General features: G+C 55.3%; 1 protein-coding gene across 50 annotated transcripts in view; it reads right to left on the reverse strand.

The window, feature by feature from the left end:
- Nucleotides 1–2,774: 2,774 nt before the first annotated feature.
- The window catches only part of LOC126036744 (uncharacterized protein DKFZp434B061-like), a 53,748-nt gene continuing 44,337 nt past the window's right edge, over nucleotides 2,775–12,185 (reverse strand). For 22 of the 50 annotated variants that reach the window (XR_007505257.1, XR_007505258.1, XR_007505259.1 and 19 more), the window contains 12 exons: nucleotides 11,109–11,221; nucleotides 10,668–10,780; nucleotides 10,230–10,342; nucleotides 9,789–9,921; nucleotides 9,345–9,457; nucleotides 8,462–8,574; nucleotides 8,021–8,133; nucleotides 7,580–7,692; nucleotides 7,139–7,271; nucleotides 6,697–6,809; nucleotides 6,253–6,365; nucleotides 4,949–5,038 (listed from right to left, as the gene is read on the reverse strand). Coding sequence is in view for 2 of the 50 variants with exons in the window: in XM_049796755.1 (XP_049652712.1) it covers nucleotides 3,007–3,038; nucleotides 6,253–6,365; nucleotides 7,139–7,271; nucleotides 7,580–7,692; nucleotides 8,021–8,133; nucleotides 8,462–8,574; nucleotides 9,345–9,457; nucleotides 9,789–9,921; nucleotides 10,230–10,342; nucleotides 10,668–10,780; nucleotides 11,109–11,221 (1,202 nt within the window). In the remaining 48 variants the exon portion in view is untranslated. Of the gene's footprint in view, nucleotides 2,861–2,929; nucleotides 3,039–4,925; nucleotides 5,039–5,414; nucleotides 5,482–5,810; nucleotides 5,924–6,001; nucleotides 6,070–6,252; nucleotides 6,366–6,696; nucleotides 6,810–7,138; nucleotides 7,272–7,579; nucleotides 7,693–8,020; nucleotides 8,134–8,461; nucleotides 8,575–8,903; nucleotides 9,017–9,344; nucleotides 9,458–9,788; nucleotides 9,922–10,229; nucleotides 10,343–10,667; nucleotides 10,781–11,108; nucleotides 11,222–11,550; nucleotides 11,664–12,185 lie in introns of those variants that run through there. The other 28 variants (XR_007505267.1, XR_007505262.1, XR_007505261.1 and 25 more) reach the window with 26 other exon arrangements.

Here is a 12,185-nt window from a genome sequence, read left to right on the forward strand (position 1 = left end):
AGCCCCGGGGGCGGCAGGGAGGGGCCGGGGCTGGCCGGGCCTGCGGGGGGAAGGCCGGGACCCGGCGCCCCGGCCTGCCGCGAGGGGAGATGCCGCCGCCGCCGCCGCCGCCTCAGCCCCGCTGCCGGCCTGCGAGGCCCCCGGGCAGCCCCGGCGCTGGCGACCGCCGGGCAGCCCACCGCTCCACGGACGGGGAGGAGCCCCCGCCACGGCCACCGGCCCCGCCGCGCCCGCCGCCCGCCCTTGCCTCAGGCGGGGCCGGGCCGGGGCTGCGGCCGGAGCGGAGCCGAGGGCAGCCGAGCGCAACCGAGAGGAGACGAACCCAGCCGAGAGGAGCCGAGCCCAGACGAAGAGATGAGCCGAGCCCAGACGAAGGGAGTCGAGCCCAGCCGAAGGGAGCCGAACAGAAACGAGATGAGCCGAACGGAGCCGAGCCCGGCCCGGGCGCCCCCCCTCTCTGCTCCAGCTCCCCACGCTGCTCGGCACTGGCTGCTGCTGCGCTGCAGAGGCAGCTGCATTTTGGGGCTTGGAGCGCTTGGGGTTCCAGCGTGAGCCCGAAGCATCAGAGGAGTTGGCCTGTACCTCGTGGCAGGTCTTGCAGCTGCTTTCAGGGGGGTCTGGGCTCTGCCCAGGCCTCTCGAGTCAACGTTGACTCTGGTGCCTAATGACAGTCTGCTGGCAGTGGCCCTGGTAGCTCAGCCCTTTCTCTCCCCAGTTGCGATGATGTCAGCAAAAAAGGACTGTGGTGGTTTCAGCCCAGCCGGCGACCAAGCACCACGAGGCTGCTCGCTCGCTCACTCCCCCGTGGCTTTGTCCCCGCGGCAGCTGCAGCTGCAGGTGCAGCAGGATCGTGCCGCTTTCCATCCCCAGCGTGCGGGTCAGGGCTGCCCAAAGGGAGCCCGAGGGGTCGCGGGCCGAGACCAGCGGAGAGCCGCCAGGGAAACCGCCGCCTCCGTCCATCGCACGGACGGGAGCCGCAGCAGCCGGAGAACGCTCCCGAGTCGTGCCGCTCCCAGGGCAAGCCCAGGCACCGCTTCACGCGTGGGACGTGCCGTGCCGTGCCGTCCCGAGAGCGGGGCTAGCGGTCAGGATGCTGACCAAGCAGGAGCTCTCCTTCGGCGGGTCCTGGGACATCCCCGCTGAGCTCAGCCGAACCCTCCTCGCTGGGCAGCAGCTGGCAGGACAAAGAAACCCGGGTGGGCGCAGGACAGAGACACGGCGAGAGCGACCTGCCCTTCCCGGGAAAGAGGAGTCAGCCACGGCTCTCCCGGGACTGATGCCCCATGCCCACCCGTGCCTTTGCACCAAACAGGCTGGAAAAGGTCCCTGGCTGCCGACCCCAAACGCGCTCCCCCGCAGGAGCTCCCCGGACCCTGCTCGGGGCACCAGGGCTGGGCTCAGGAAGGAGTTTTTTCCCCCGGGGCAGATTGGCACAGCTCCCGGGGGGAGTTTCCCCTTCCTCTGCAGCACTGAGCACAGCCCCTTGCCGGGGTCCTTGGGGCCACTTCTGGCCAGCGAGTCCCTGCTGTTGCAGGAGCAGGAGTCCAGCTGTGCCCTCCAGCCCTCTGCCTCTCTTGGCAGGGGAACCTCACGCACCTCCACGTCTCCAGGTCACCTGCAAAACAAGGAGCCTCAAGGAAGCCGACTTTGCCCTGGTGCTTTTAAGCTGGCACACTGCCGTGGGGAGAAGAGAAAGCCGGGGGGTTTCTTATCTATCTATCTATCGATCTATCAATCTATCATCTATCTATCCCTGCTGGGAGGGAATGAAGATGAGGGAGCCAGGCTCTTCTCAAGAGTGCCCAGTGAGAGCACCAGCGGCAACAGGCACAAATTAAAACACATGATATGCTCCAGCTGCACATGAGAAAACAACTTTTTCCTGTCCGGGTGGTCAAATGCTGGCACAGGTGGCCCAGGGAGTTTGCAGAGTCTCTGACCTTGGTGATGTTCAAAACCCAAGGGCACATTGTCCCGGGCAACCTGCTCTAGGTGAGCCTGCTTGAGCAGGCGGGTTGGACCAGAGGAACTCTACAGGTCCCTTCCAACCTCCACCCTCCTGTGTGAGTCCGTGCTTTGGTTTCACTCCTAAAGCACCTGAACTCAGCCCTGATGCCTGCGGGAAAGGATGCTGGGACAAGGCAAGATCCCAGACTCCTCCCCAAGGACTCATCACAAAACCCCATCTACCTACTCCAGAATATCGTATGGCAGACACACTCAGAAGAGAGAAAAGATCCTTTTATTGCAAACATCAACTGCGGCGGGGGGCGGGCCTGGGAGTCACAGGGCTTCAGCCAGTAACAGGGAAACGGCACCTACAACGACAGAGTCAGGGAGCACTGATAAACCCATGAAGGCAGGAATAGGCATGACTCGCTTCCCCTTTCTTTAGGGAACACCATTGACGAGGAATTGTTCATAGCCCAGAAGAGAGAGCTATGGCTGGCATCAACCAGGGGACGGCTCTGGCGCCTTATGCCCACGGGAAATGCCCTTAGAGACCTGCATGCATGCACAGATGCACAGGGCCCCTGTGCCACGCAGCAGGGCTCGATGGGGAGCCCCTGGGGAGCGGCCATGGAGTTATTTCCAAGCCCCGCGCAGCACCGTCCCTTGCCAGCAGGTCGGACTGACTTGCAGCAGCGCTGAGAGTTGGGAAAGATGGGCAGCAGAGCCTGGTACACACCTGGGCTTCCTGAACTGCTGGACCTTCCTGCATCTTTTCACCGGTCCGTCCCCAAAAACGTTTTCTCTCTTCCTCCTCCTCTTTTCTGCGTGTCTGTCACTCTTCTCTCCCCAGACCTGTTTTCTCTTTCGTTTTTTCTTTTTCTCCTTGTCCTGGGGAGAGCCTGCAAACCTTTTCATCCCACAGCGGTATGAGGTAGGGAAAGGCACGACCCACTGGAGTCGGTTCTGATTTTAACCAAAGCGAGCTCGTTTTACCGTCTTTCCTCTGACAGGTTTGCCAGCTCTTCTGGGTGCACCAGGGGCTCTGCCGCGCTCTCAGGGGTGGTTGGAGCCAAAGCAACGGGTGCCTACAACAGAAATGAATTAGAATTAGAATTCTAATTAGAATTAGAATTCTAACTTAGAATTCTTCAGAGCTCTTTTCTTTCATCATTTCATGCGCTTATAAGCGACTGTAATGCCACCTGCACGTGCTTTGCAGACAGTCTATTTATCACAGGCAATCCAAAAGCACCTGTACCGTTGCTTTAATAAACTGCGCTGCTCATTAATCTAGTCGTGATAGTTCGTTCGTGCAACCAAACTCCCTAAGTCTGGTCATTCTCGTGCATTGAACGCAGCTAAGCCGAGAGTACAGTGCGCTATTAAGGGCATCCCTCATTGTGATAGCTCAGCATATTGAACGCGACCGCCCTTAGAGCGTCGAATTGGACATCGCTCAGAAAGAAATTAAACCTAGCCGTCCCCAGCCCCTCTGACATCTGAGGATAAGCTGGAATGCATGGCAGTTTATTTTCTGCCAAAATTCTGGACTCAGTAACGCCACACAGCCCGCGGGGCCGGCACCCCAAAGGCCTTCCTCCCAAGGATGCTGGGCCGAGGGGCGGCAGGCAGCGCTGCGCACAGGAGGCCCCCTCACACCCCACCCCGTGTCACAGTGCCACCACCCGGCAACGCAGCAGTCACAATGCCCCAGGGCACTATAAAAGGGGCAGCCTCCCCTGTCCCACTGCCAGTCTGCCTGGCAGGCGGCCCAGACACATCCCAGAGGAAGTCCGTGAGGAGCCGCTGGAATTCCTTGCCCAGTGCTGAGGGAGGAAGACCAGAGGCTGGACCAGGCTGCTAGAGACATGAAGAACCACCAAGCCCTGGAGGTGCCCGAGGCCATCAGGCTTGTTTGCATGGAGAGCTGTGGCAAGACCAAGGGAATGTCTTCTTGAGGAGCACTGCAGAGCTCGCCGTCCTCACTCCCTGCGGAACCAGTGGCAGCAGCCGTAAGAAGTGGGATGCAGAGATGTTGCCAGGGCTCCCAGTGCTTTGGAGCACCCGCTGGTGGCCCAAAGGCGCGGGAAGGATTCTTGCCCCCAAGGTCAATCAGGCCGGGGGCACTTGGCCACTCTTGGAAGCCCCAAGATGGCTCCAGGTTCAGGGAGAACAGGGCTTGGGCATCCTCTGGGGGGCCTGACCGGCCTGCGGGACCAGGAGGCAGGTCTTGCTCACACGTGCTCAGGGAATAGCCGATTGCCAGCTCTGGGGTCAGGAAGGAATTTTACCCTGGCGCAGATTGGCACTGGGCCCCAGGAGTTTTTGCCTTCCTCTGCAGCACTGAGCAGGACCACTTGTCAGGCCTCCTCCGCTCCGTTTTGGCTAGGTTACTGCCTGCTGCTCGTGCAAGATCTCAGGTAGCAGCCCCAGACTCCTAAAAGGAAACTACCCTTGAGATTTTTCTTTTTTGGAGCAAGCTCGCCCCTTTGGGATCCACCTGTGTCTCCTCCCAGGCATCTCCAGAGCCTTTTGGCCTCTTCATAGGTATCTTTTCTTAGGATCTAAGGTCTGAAAAGCAGACGCGAAAAGATTCTGGGAGATGCCTGGGAGGACTCTCAGGTCGATCCTGGAGGAGAGCTTCCTGCAAAAGAGAAGAATGATCTAGGGTAGCCTCGTTAGTCAAGTCTGGGGCTGCTACCTGGGATCTCCGGTCCTCATAAGAAAAGGCCAAAAGACGCTAGGAGACGTCTGGAAGGATTCACAGGGAATCCCGGAGGGCACAGGCTCCTCCAAAAAAGAAAAAACCTCAACGGTACCTTCCTAGGACGAGTCTGGGGCTTCTACCTGACCCCTTAGGTAGGTAAAGCAGAGGACAGAAGACTGTGGGAGATGCCTGGGAGGAGTCTCAGGTGGCTGTCGGAGTTGAGAGATTTCTCTACAGGAGAACAAAAATGTCTCGAGCTACTTACTTGGAGGAGTCTGGGGCAGGTAGCTGGGATCTCCGGTCCCGAACGCAGAGGTCAAAACATTCTGGGATGACGCCTGGGAGGAGTCTTGGGTCGATCCCGGAGAAGAGAGCTTCCTGCAAAAGAGAAGAATTATCTAGGGTAGCCTCATTAGACAAGTCTGGGGCTGCTAACTGGGATCTCCGGTCCTTATAAGAAAAGGCCAAAAGACTCTAGGAGACGTCTGGAAGGAATCACAGGGGATCCCGGAGGTCAGAGGCTCCTCCAAAAAAAGAAAAAAACCTCAACGGTAGCTTCCTTGGAGGAGTCTGGGGCTTCTACCTGACCCCTTAGGTAGGTAAAGCAGAGGACAGAAGACTGTGGGAGATGCCTGGGAGGAGTCTCAGCTGGCTGTCGGAGTTGAGAGATTTCTCTACAGGAGAACAAAAATGTCTCGAGCTACTTACTTGGAGGAGTCTGGGGCAGGTAGCTGGGATCTCCGGTCCCGAAAGCAGAGGTCAAAACATTCGGGGATGACGCCTGGGAGGAGTCTTGGGTCGATCCCGGAGAAGAGAGATTCCTGCAAAAGAAAAGAATCATCTAGGGTAGCCTCATTAGACAAGTCTGGGGCTGCTACCTGGGATCTCCGGTCCTTATAAGAAAAGGCCAAAAGACGCTAGGAGACATCTGGAAGGAATCACAGGGGATCCCGGAGGGCAGAGCTTCCTCCAAAAAAGAAAAAAACCTCAACGATAGCTTCCTTGGAGGAGTCTGGGGCTTCTACCTGACCCCTTACGTAGGTAAAGCAGAGGACAGAAGACTGTGGGAGATGCCTGGGAGGAGTCTCAGGTGCCTGTCGGAGTTGAGAGATTTCTCTACAGGAGAACAAAAATGTCTCGAGCTACTTACTTGGAGGAGTCTGGGGCAGGTAGCTGGGATCTCCGGTCCCGAACGCAGATGTCAAAACATTCTGGGATGACGCCAGGGAGGAGTCTTGGGTCGATCCCGGAGAAGAGAGATTCCTGCAAAAGAAAAGAATCATCTAGGGTAGCCTCATTAGACAAGTCTGGGGCTGCTACCTGGGATCTCCGGTCCTTTTAAGAAAAGGCCAAAAGACTCTAGGAGACATCTGGAAGAAATCACAGGGGATCCCGGAGGGCAGAGCTTCCTCCAAAAAAGAAAAAAACATCAACGGTAGCTTCCTTGGAGGAGTCTGGGGCTTCTACCTGACCCCTTACGTAGGTAAAGCAGAGGACAGAAGACTGTGGGAGATGCCTGGGAGGAGTCTCAGGTGCCTGTCGGAGTTGAGAAATTTCTCTACAGGAGAACAAAAATGTCTCGAGCTGCTTACTTGGAGGACTCTGGGGCAGGTAGCTGGGATCTCCGGTCCCGAAAGCAGAGGTCAAAACGTTCTGGGATGACGCCTGGGAGGACTCTTGGGTCGATCCCGGAGAAGAGAGCTTCCTGCAAAAGAGAAGAATCATCTAGGGTAGCCTCATTAGACAAGTCTAGGGCTGCTACCTGGGATCTCCGGTCCTTATAAGAAAAGGCCAAAAGATGCTAGGAGACGTCTGGAAGGAATCACAGGGAATCCCGGAGGTCAGAGGCTACTCCAAAAAAAAGAAAAAAACCTCAACGGTAGCTTCCTTGGAGGAGTCTGGGGCTTCTACCTGACCCCTTAGGTAGGTAAAGCAGAAGACAGAAGACTGTGGGAGATGCCTGGGAGGAGTCTCAGGTGGCTGTCGGAGTTGAGAGATTTCTCTACAGGAGAACAAAAATGTCTCGAGCTACTTACTTGTGGGAGTCTCCGGCAGGTAGCTGGGATCTCCGGTCCCGAACGCAGAGGTCAAAACGTTCTGGGATGACGCCTGGGAGGAGTCTTGGGTCGATCCCGGAGAAGAGAGCTTCCTGCAAAAGAGAAGAATCATCTAGGGTAGCCTCATTAGACAAGTCTGGGGCTGCTACCTGGGATCTCCGGTCCTTATAAGAAAAGGCCAAAAGACGCTAGGAGACGTCTGGAAGGAATCACAGGGGATCCCGGAGGGCACAGGCTCCTCCAAAAAAGAAAAAAGCCTCAACGGTAGCTTCCTTGGAGGAGTCTGGGGCTTCTACCTGACCCCTTAGGTAGGTAAAGCAGAGGACAGAACACTGTGGGAGATGCCTGGGAGGAGTCTCAGGTGCCTGTCGGAGTTGAGAGATTTCTCTACAGGAGAACAAAAATGTCTCGAGCTACTTACTTGGAGGAGTCTGGGGCAAGTAGATGGGATCTCCGGTCCCGAACGCAGAGGTCAAAACATTCTGGGATGACGCCTGGGATGAGTCTTGGGTCGATCCTGGAGAAGAGAGCTTCCTGCAAAAGAGAAGAATCATCTAGGGAAGCCTCATTAGTCAAGTCTGGGGCTGCTAACTGGGATCGCCAGTCCTTATAAGAAAAGCCCAAAAGACTCTAGGAGACGTCTGGAAGGAATCACAGGGGATCCCGGAGGGCACAGGCTCCTCCAAAAAAGAAAAAACCTCAACGGTAGCTTCCTTGGAGGAGTCTGGGGCTTCTACCTGACCCCTTAGGTAGGTAAAGCAGAGGACAGAAGACTGTGGGAGATGCCTGGGAGGAGTCTCAGGTGCCTGTCGGAGTTGAGAGATTTCTCTACAGGAGAACAAAAATGTCTCGAGCTGCTTACTCGGAGGACTCTGGGGCAGGTAGCTGGGATCTCCGGTCCCGAACGCAGAGGTCAAAACGTTCTGGGATGATGCCTGGGAGGAGTCTTGGGTCGATCCCGGAGAAGAGAGCTTCCTGCAAAAGAGAAGAATCATCTAGGGTAGCCTCATTAGACAAGTCTGGGGCTGCTACCTGGGATCTCCGGTCCTTTTAAGAAAAGGACAAAAGACTCTAGGAGACGTCTGGAAGGAATCACAGGGGATCCCGGAGGGCACAGGCTCCTCCAAAAAAGAAAAAACCTCAACGGTAGCTTCCTAGGAGGAGTCTGGGGCTTCTACCTGACCCCTTAGGTAGGTAAAGCAGAGGACAGAACACTGTGGGAGATGCCTGGGAGGAGTCTCAGGTGGCTGTCGGAGTCGAGAGATTTCTCTACAGGAGAACAAAAATGTCTCGAGCTGCTTACTTGGAGGTGTCTGGGGCAAGTAGATGGGATCTCCGGTCCCGAACGCAGAGGTCAAAACATTCTGGGATGAAGCCTGGGATGAGTCTTGGGTCGATCCTGGAGAAGAGAGCTTCCTGCAAAAGAGAAGAATCATCTAGGGAAGCCTCATTAGTCAAGTCTGGGGCTGCTACCTGGGATCGCCAGTCCTGATAAGAAAAGCCCAAAAGACTCTAGGAGACGTCTGGAAGGAATCACAGGTGATCCCGGAGGGCACAGGCTCCTCCAAAAAAGAAAAAACCTCAATGGTAGCTTCCTAGGAGGAGTCTGGGGCTTCTACCTGACCCCTTAGGTAGGTAAAGCAGAGGACAGAAGACTGTGGGAGATGCCTGGGAGGAGTCTCAGGTGCCTGTCGGAGTTGAGAGATTTCTCTACAGGAGAACAAAAATGTCTCGAGCTACTTACCTGGAGGAGTCTGGGGCAGGTAGCTGGGATCTCCGGTCGCGAACGCAGAGGTAAAATTGTTCTGGGATGACGCCTGGGAGGAGTCTTGGGTCGATCCCGGAGAAGAGAGCTTCCTGCAAAAGAGAAGAATCATCTAGGGTAGCCTCATTAGACAAGTCTGGGGCTGCTACCTGGGATCTCCGGTCCTTATAAGAAAAGGCCAAAAGACTCTAGGAGACATCTGGAAGGAATCACAGGGGATCCCGGAGGGCAGAGGTTCCTCCAAAAAAGAAAAAAGCCTCAACGGTAGCTTGCATGGTGGCGTCTGGGGCTTCTACCTGACCCCTTAGGTAGGTAAAGCAGAGGACAGAAGACTGTGGGAGATGCCTGGGAAGAGTCTCAGGTGCCTGTCGGAGTTGAGAGATTTCTCTACAGGAGAACAAAAATGTCTCGAGCTACTTACTTGGAGGAGTCTGGGGCAGGTAGCTGGGATCTCCGGTCCCGAACACAGATGTCAAAACGTTCTGGGATGACGCCTGGGAGGAGTCTTGGGTCGATCCCGGAGAAGAGAGCTTCCTGCAAAAGAAAAGAATCATCTAGGGTAGCCTCATTAGACAAGTGTGGGGCTGCTACCTGCGATCTCCTGTCCTTATAAGAAAAGCCCAAAAGACCCTAGGAGACGTCTGGAAGGAATCACAGGGGATCCCGGAGGGCACAGGCTCCTCCAAAAAAGAAAAAACCTCAACGGTAGCTTCCTTGGAGGAGTCTGGGGCTTCTACCTGACCCCTTAGGTAGGTGAAGCAGAGGACAGAAGACTGTGGGAGATGCCTGGAAGGAGTCTCAGGTGCCTGTCGGAGTTGACAGATTTCTCTACAGGAGAACAAAAATGTCTCGAGCTACTTACTTGGAGGAGTCTGGGGCAGGTAGCTGGGATCTCCGGTCCCGAAAGCAGAGGTCAAAACGTTCTGGGATGACGCCTGGGAGGACTCTTGGGTCGATCCCGGAGAAGAGAGCTTCCTGCAAAAGAGAAGAATCATCTAGGGTAGCCTCATTAGACAAGTCTGGGGCTGCTACCTGGGATCTCCGGTCCTTATAAGAAAAGGCCAAAAGACGCTAGGAGACGTCTGGAAGGAATCACAGGGAATCCCGGAGGTCAGAGGCTACTCCAAAAAAAAGAAAAAATCCTCAACGGTAGCTTCCTTGGAGGAGTCTGGCGCTTCTACCTGACCCCTTAGGTAGGTAAAGCAGAAGACAGAAGACTGTGGGAGATGCCTGGGAGGAGTCTCAGGTGGCTGTCGGAGTTGAGAGATTTCTCTACAGGAGAACAAAAATGTCTCGAGCTACTTACTTGGAGGAGTCTGGGGCAAGTAGATGGGATCTCCGGTCCCGAACGCAGAGGTCAAAACATTCTGGGATGACGCCTGGGATGAGTCTTGGGTCGATCCTGGAGAAGAGAGCTTCCTGCAAAAGAGAAGAATCATCTAGGGAAGCCTCATTAGTCAAGTCTCGGGCTGCTACCTGGGATCGCCAGTCCTTATAAGAAAAGCCCAAAAGACTCTAGGAGACGTCTGGAAGGAATCACAGGGGATCCCGGAGGGCACAGGCTCCTCCAAAAAAGAAAAAACCTCAACGGTAGCTTCCTTGGAGGAGTCTGGGGCTTCTACCTGACCCCTTAGGTAGGTAAAGCAGAGGACAGAAGACTGTGGGAGATGCCTGGGAGGAGTCTCAGGTGGCTGTCGGAGTTGACAGATTTCTCTACAGGAGAACAAAAATGTCTCGAGCTGCTTACTTGGAGGAGTCTGGGGCAGGTACCTGGGATCTCCGGTCCCGAAAGCAGAGGTCAAAACATTCTGGGATGACGCCTGGGAGGAGTCTTGGGTCGATCCCGGAGAAGAGAGCTTCCTGCAAAAGAGAAGAATCATCTAGGGTAGCCTCATTAGACAAGTCTGGGGCTGCTACCTGGGATCTCCGGTCCTTATAAGAAAAGGCCAAAAGACTCTAGGAGACATCTGGAAGGAATCACAGGGGATCCCGGAGGGCAGAGGTTCCTCCAAAAAAGAAAAAAGCCTCAACGGTAGCTTGCATGGTGGCGTCTGGGGCTTCTACCTGACCCCTTAGGTAGGTAAAGCAGAGGACAGAAGACTGTGGGAGATGCCTGGGAGGAGTCTCAGGTGCCTGTCGGAGTTGAGAGATTTCTCTACAGGAGAACAAAAATGTCTCGAGCTACTTGGAGGAGTCTGGGGCAGGTAGCTGGGATCTCCGGTCCCGAACACAGATGTCAAAACGTTCTGGGATGACGCCTGGGAGGAGTCTTGGGTCGATCCCGGAGAAGAGAGCTTCCTGCAAAAGAAAAGAATCATCTAGGGTAGCCTCATTAGACAAGTGTGGGGCTGCTACCTGCGATCTCCTGTCCTTATAAGAAAAGCCCAAAAGACCCTAGGAGACGTCTGGAAGGAATCACAGGGGATCCCGGAGGGCACAGGCTCCTCCAAAAAAGAAAAAACCTCAACGGTAGCTTCCTTGGAGGAGTCTGGGGCTTCTACCTGACCCCTTAGGTAGGTGAAGCAGAGGACAGAAGACTGTGGGAGATGCCTGGAAGGAGTCTCAGGTGCCTGTCGGAGTTGACAGATTTCTCTACAGGAGAACAAAAATGTCTCGAGCTACTTACTTGGAGGAGTCTGGGGCAGGTAGCTGGGATCTCCGGTCCCGAACGCAGAGGTCGAAACATTTTGGGATGACGCCTGGAAGGAGTCTTGGGTCGATCCCGGAGAAGAGAGCTTCCTGCAAAAGAGAAGAATCATCTAGGGTAGCCTCATTAGACAAGTCTGGGGCTGCTACCTGGGATCTCCGGTCCTTATAAGAAAAGCCCAAAAGACGCTAGGAGACGTCTGGAAGGAATCACAGGGGATCCCGGAGGGCACAGGTTCCTCCAAAAAAGAAAAAAACCTCAACGGTAGCTTCCTTGGAAGAGTCTGGGGCTTCTACCTGACCCCTGAGGTAGGTAAAGCAGAGGACAGAAGACTGTGGGAGATGCCTGGGAGGAGTCTCAGGTGCCTGTCGGAGTTGAGAGATTTCTCTACAGGAGAACAAAAATGTCTCGAGCTACTTACTTGGAGGAGTCTGGGGCAGGTAGCTGGGATCTCCGGTCGCGAACGCAGAGGTAAAAATGTTCTGGGATGACGCCTGGGAGGAGTCTTGGGTCAATACTGGAGAAGAGAGCTTCCTGCAAAACAGAAGAATCATCTAGGGTAGCCTCATTAGACAAGTCTGGGGCTGCTACCTGCGATCTCCGGTCCTTATAAGGAAAGGCCAAAAGACTCTAGGAGATGTCTGGAAGAATCACAGGGGATCCCGGAGGGCACAGGTTCCTCCAAAAAAGAAAAAACCTCAACGGTAGCTTCCTTGGAGGAGTCTGGTGCTTCTTCCTGACCCCTTAGTTAGGTAAAGCAGAGGACAGAAGACTGTGGGAGATGCCTGGGAGGAGTCTCAGGTGGCTGTCGGAGTTGACAGATTTCTCTACAGGAGAACAAAAATGTCTCGAGCTACTTACTTGGAGGAGTGTGGGGCAGGTAGCTGGGATCTCCCGTCCTAAAAGTAGAGGTCAAAACGTTCTGGGATGACGCATGGGAGGACTCTTGGGTCGATCCCGGAGAAGAGAGCTTCCTGCAAAACAGAAGAATCATCTAGGGTAGCCTCATTAGACAAGTCTGGGGCTGCTACCAGAGATCTCCGGCCCTTATAAGAA

The sequence above is a fragment of the Accipiter gentilis genome, unplaced genomic scaffold, assembly GCF_929443795.1.
Source record: "Accipiter gentilis unplaced genomic scaffold, bAccGen1.1, whole genome shotgun sequence".
Classification (NCBI taxonomy): domain Eukaryota; kingdom Metazoa; phylum Chordata; class Aves; order Accipitriformes; family Accipitridae; genus Astur; species Astur gentilis.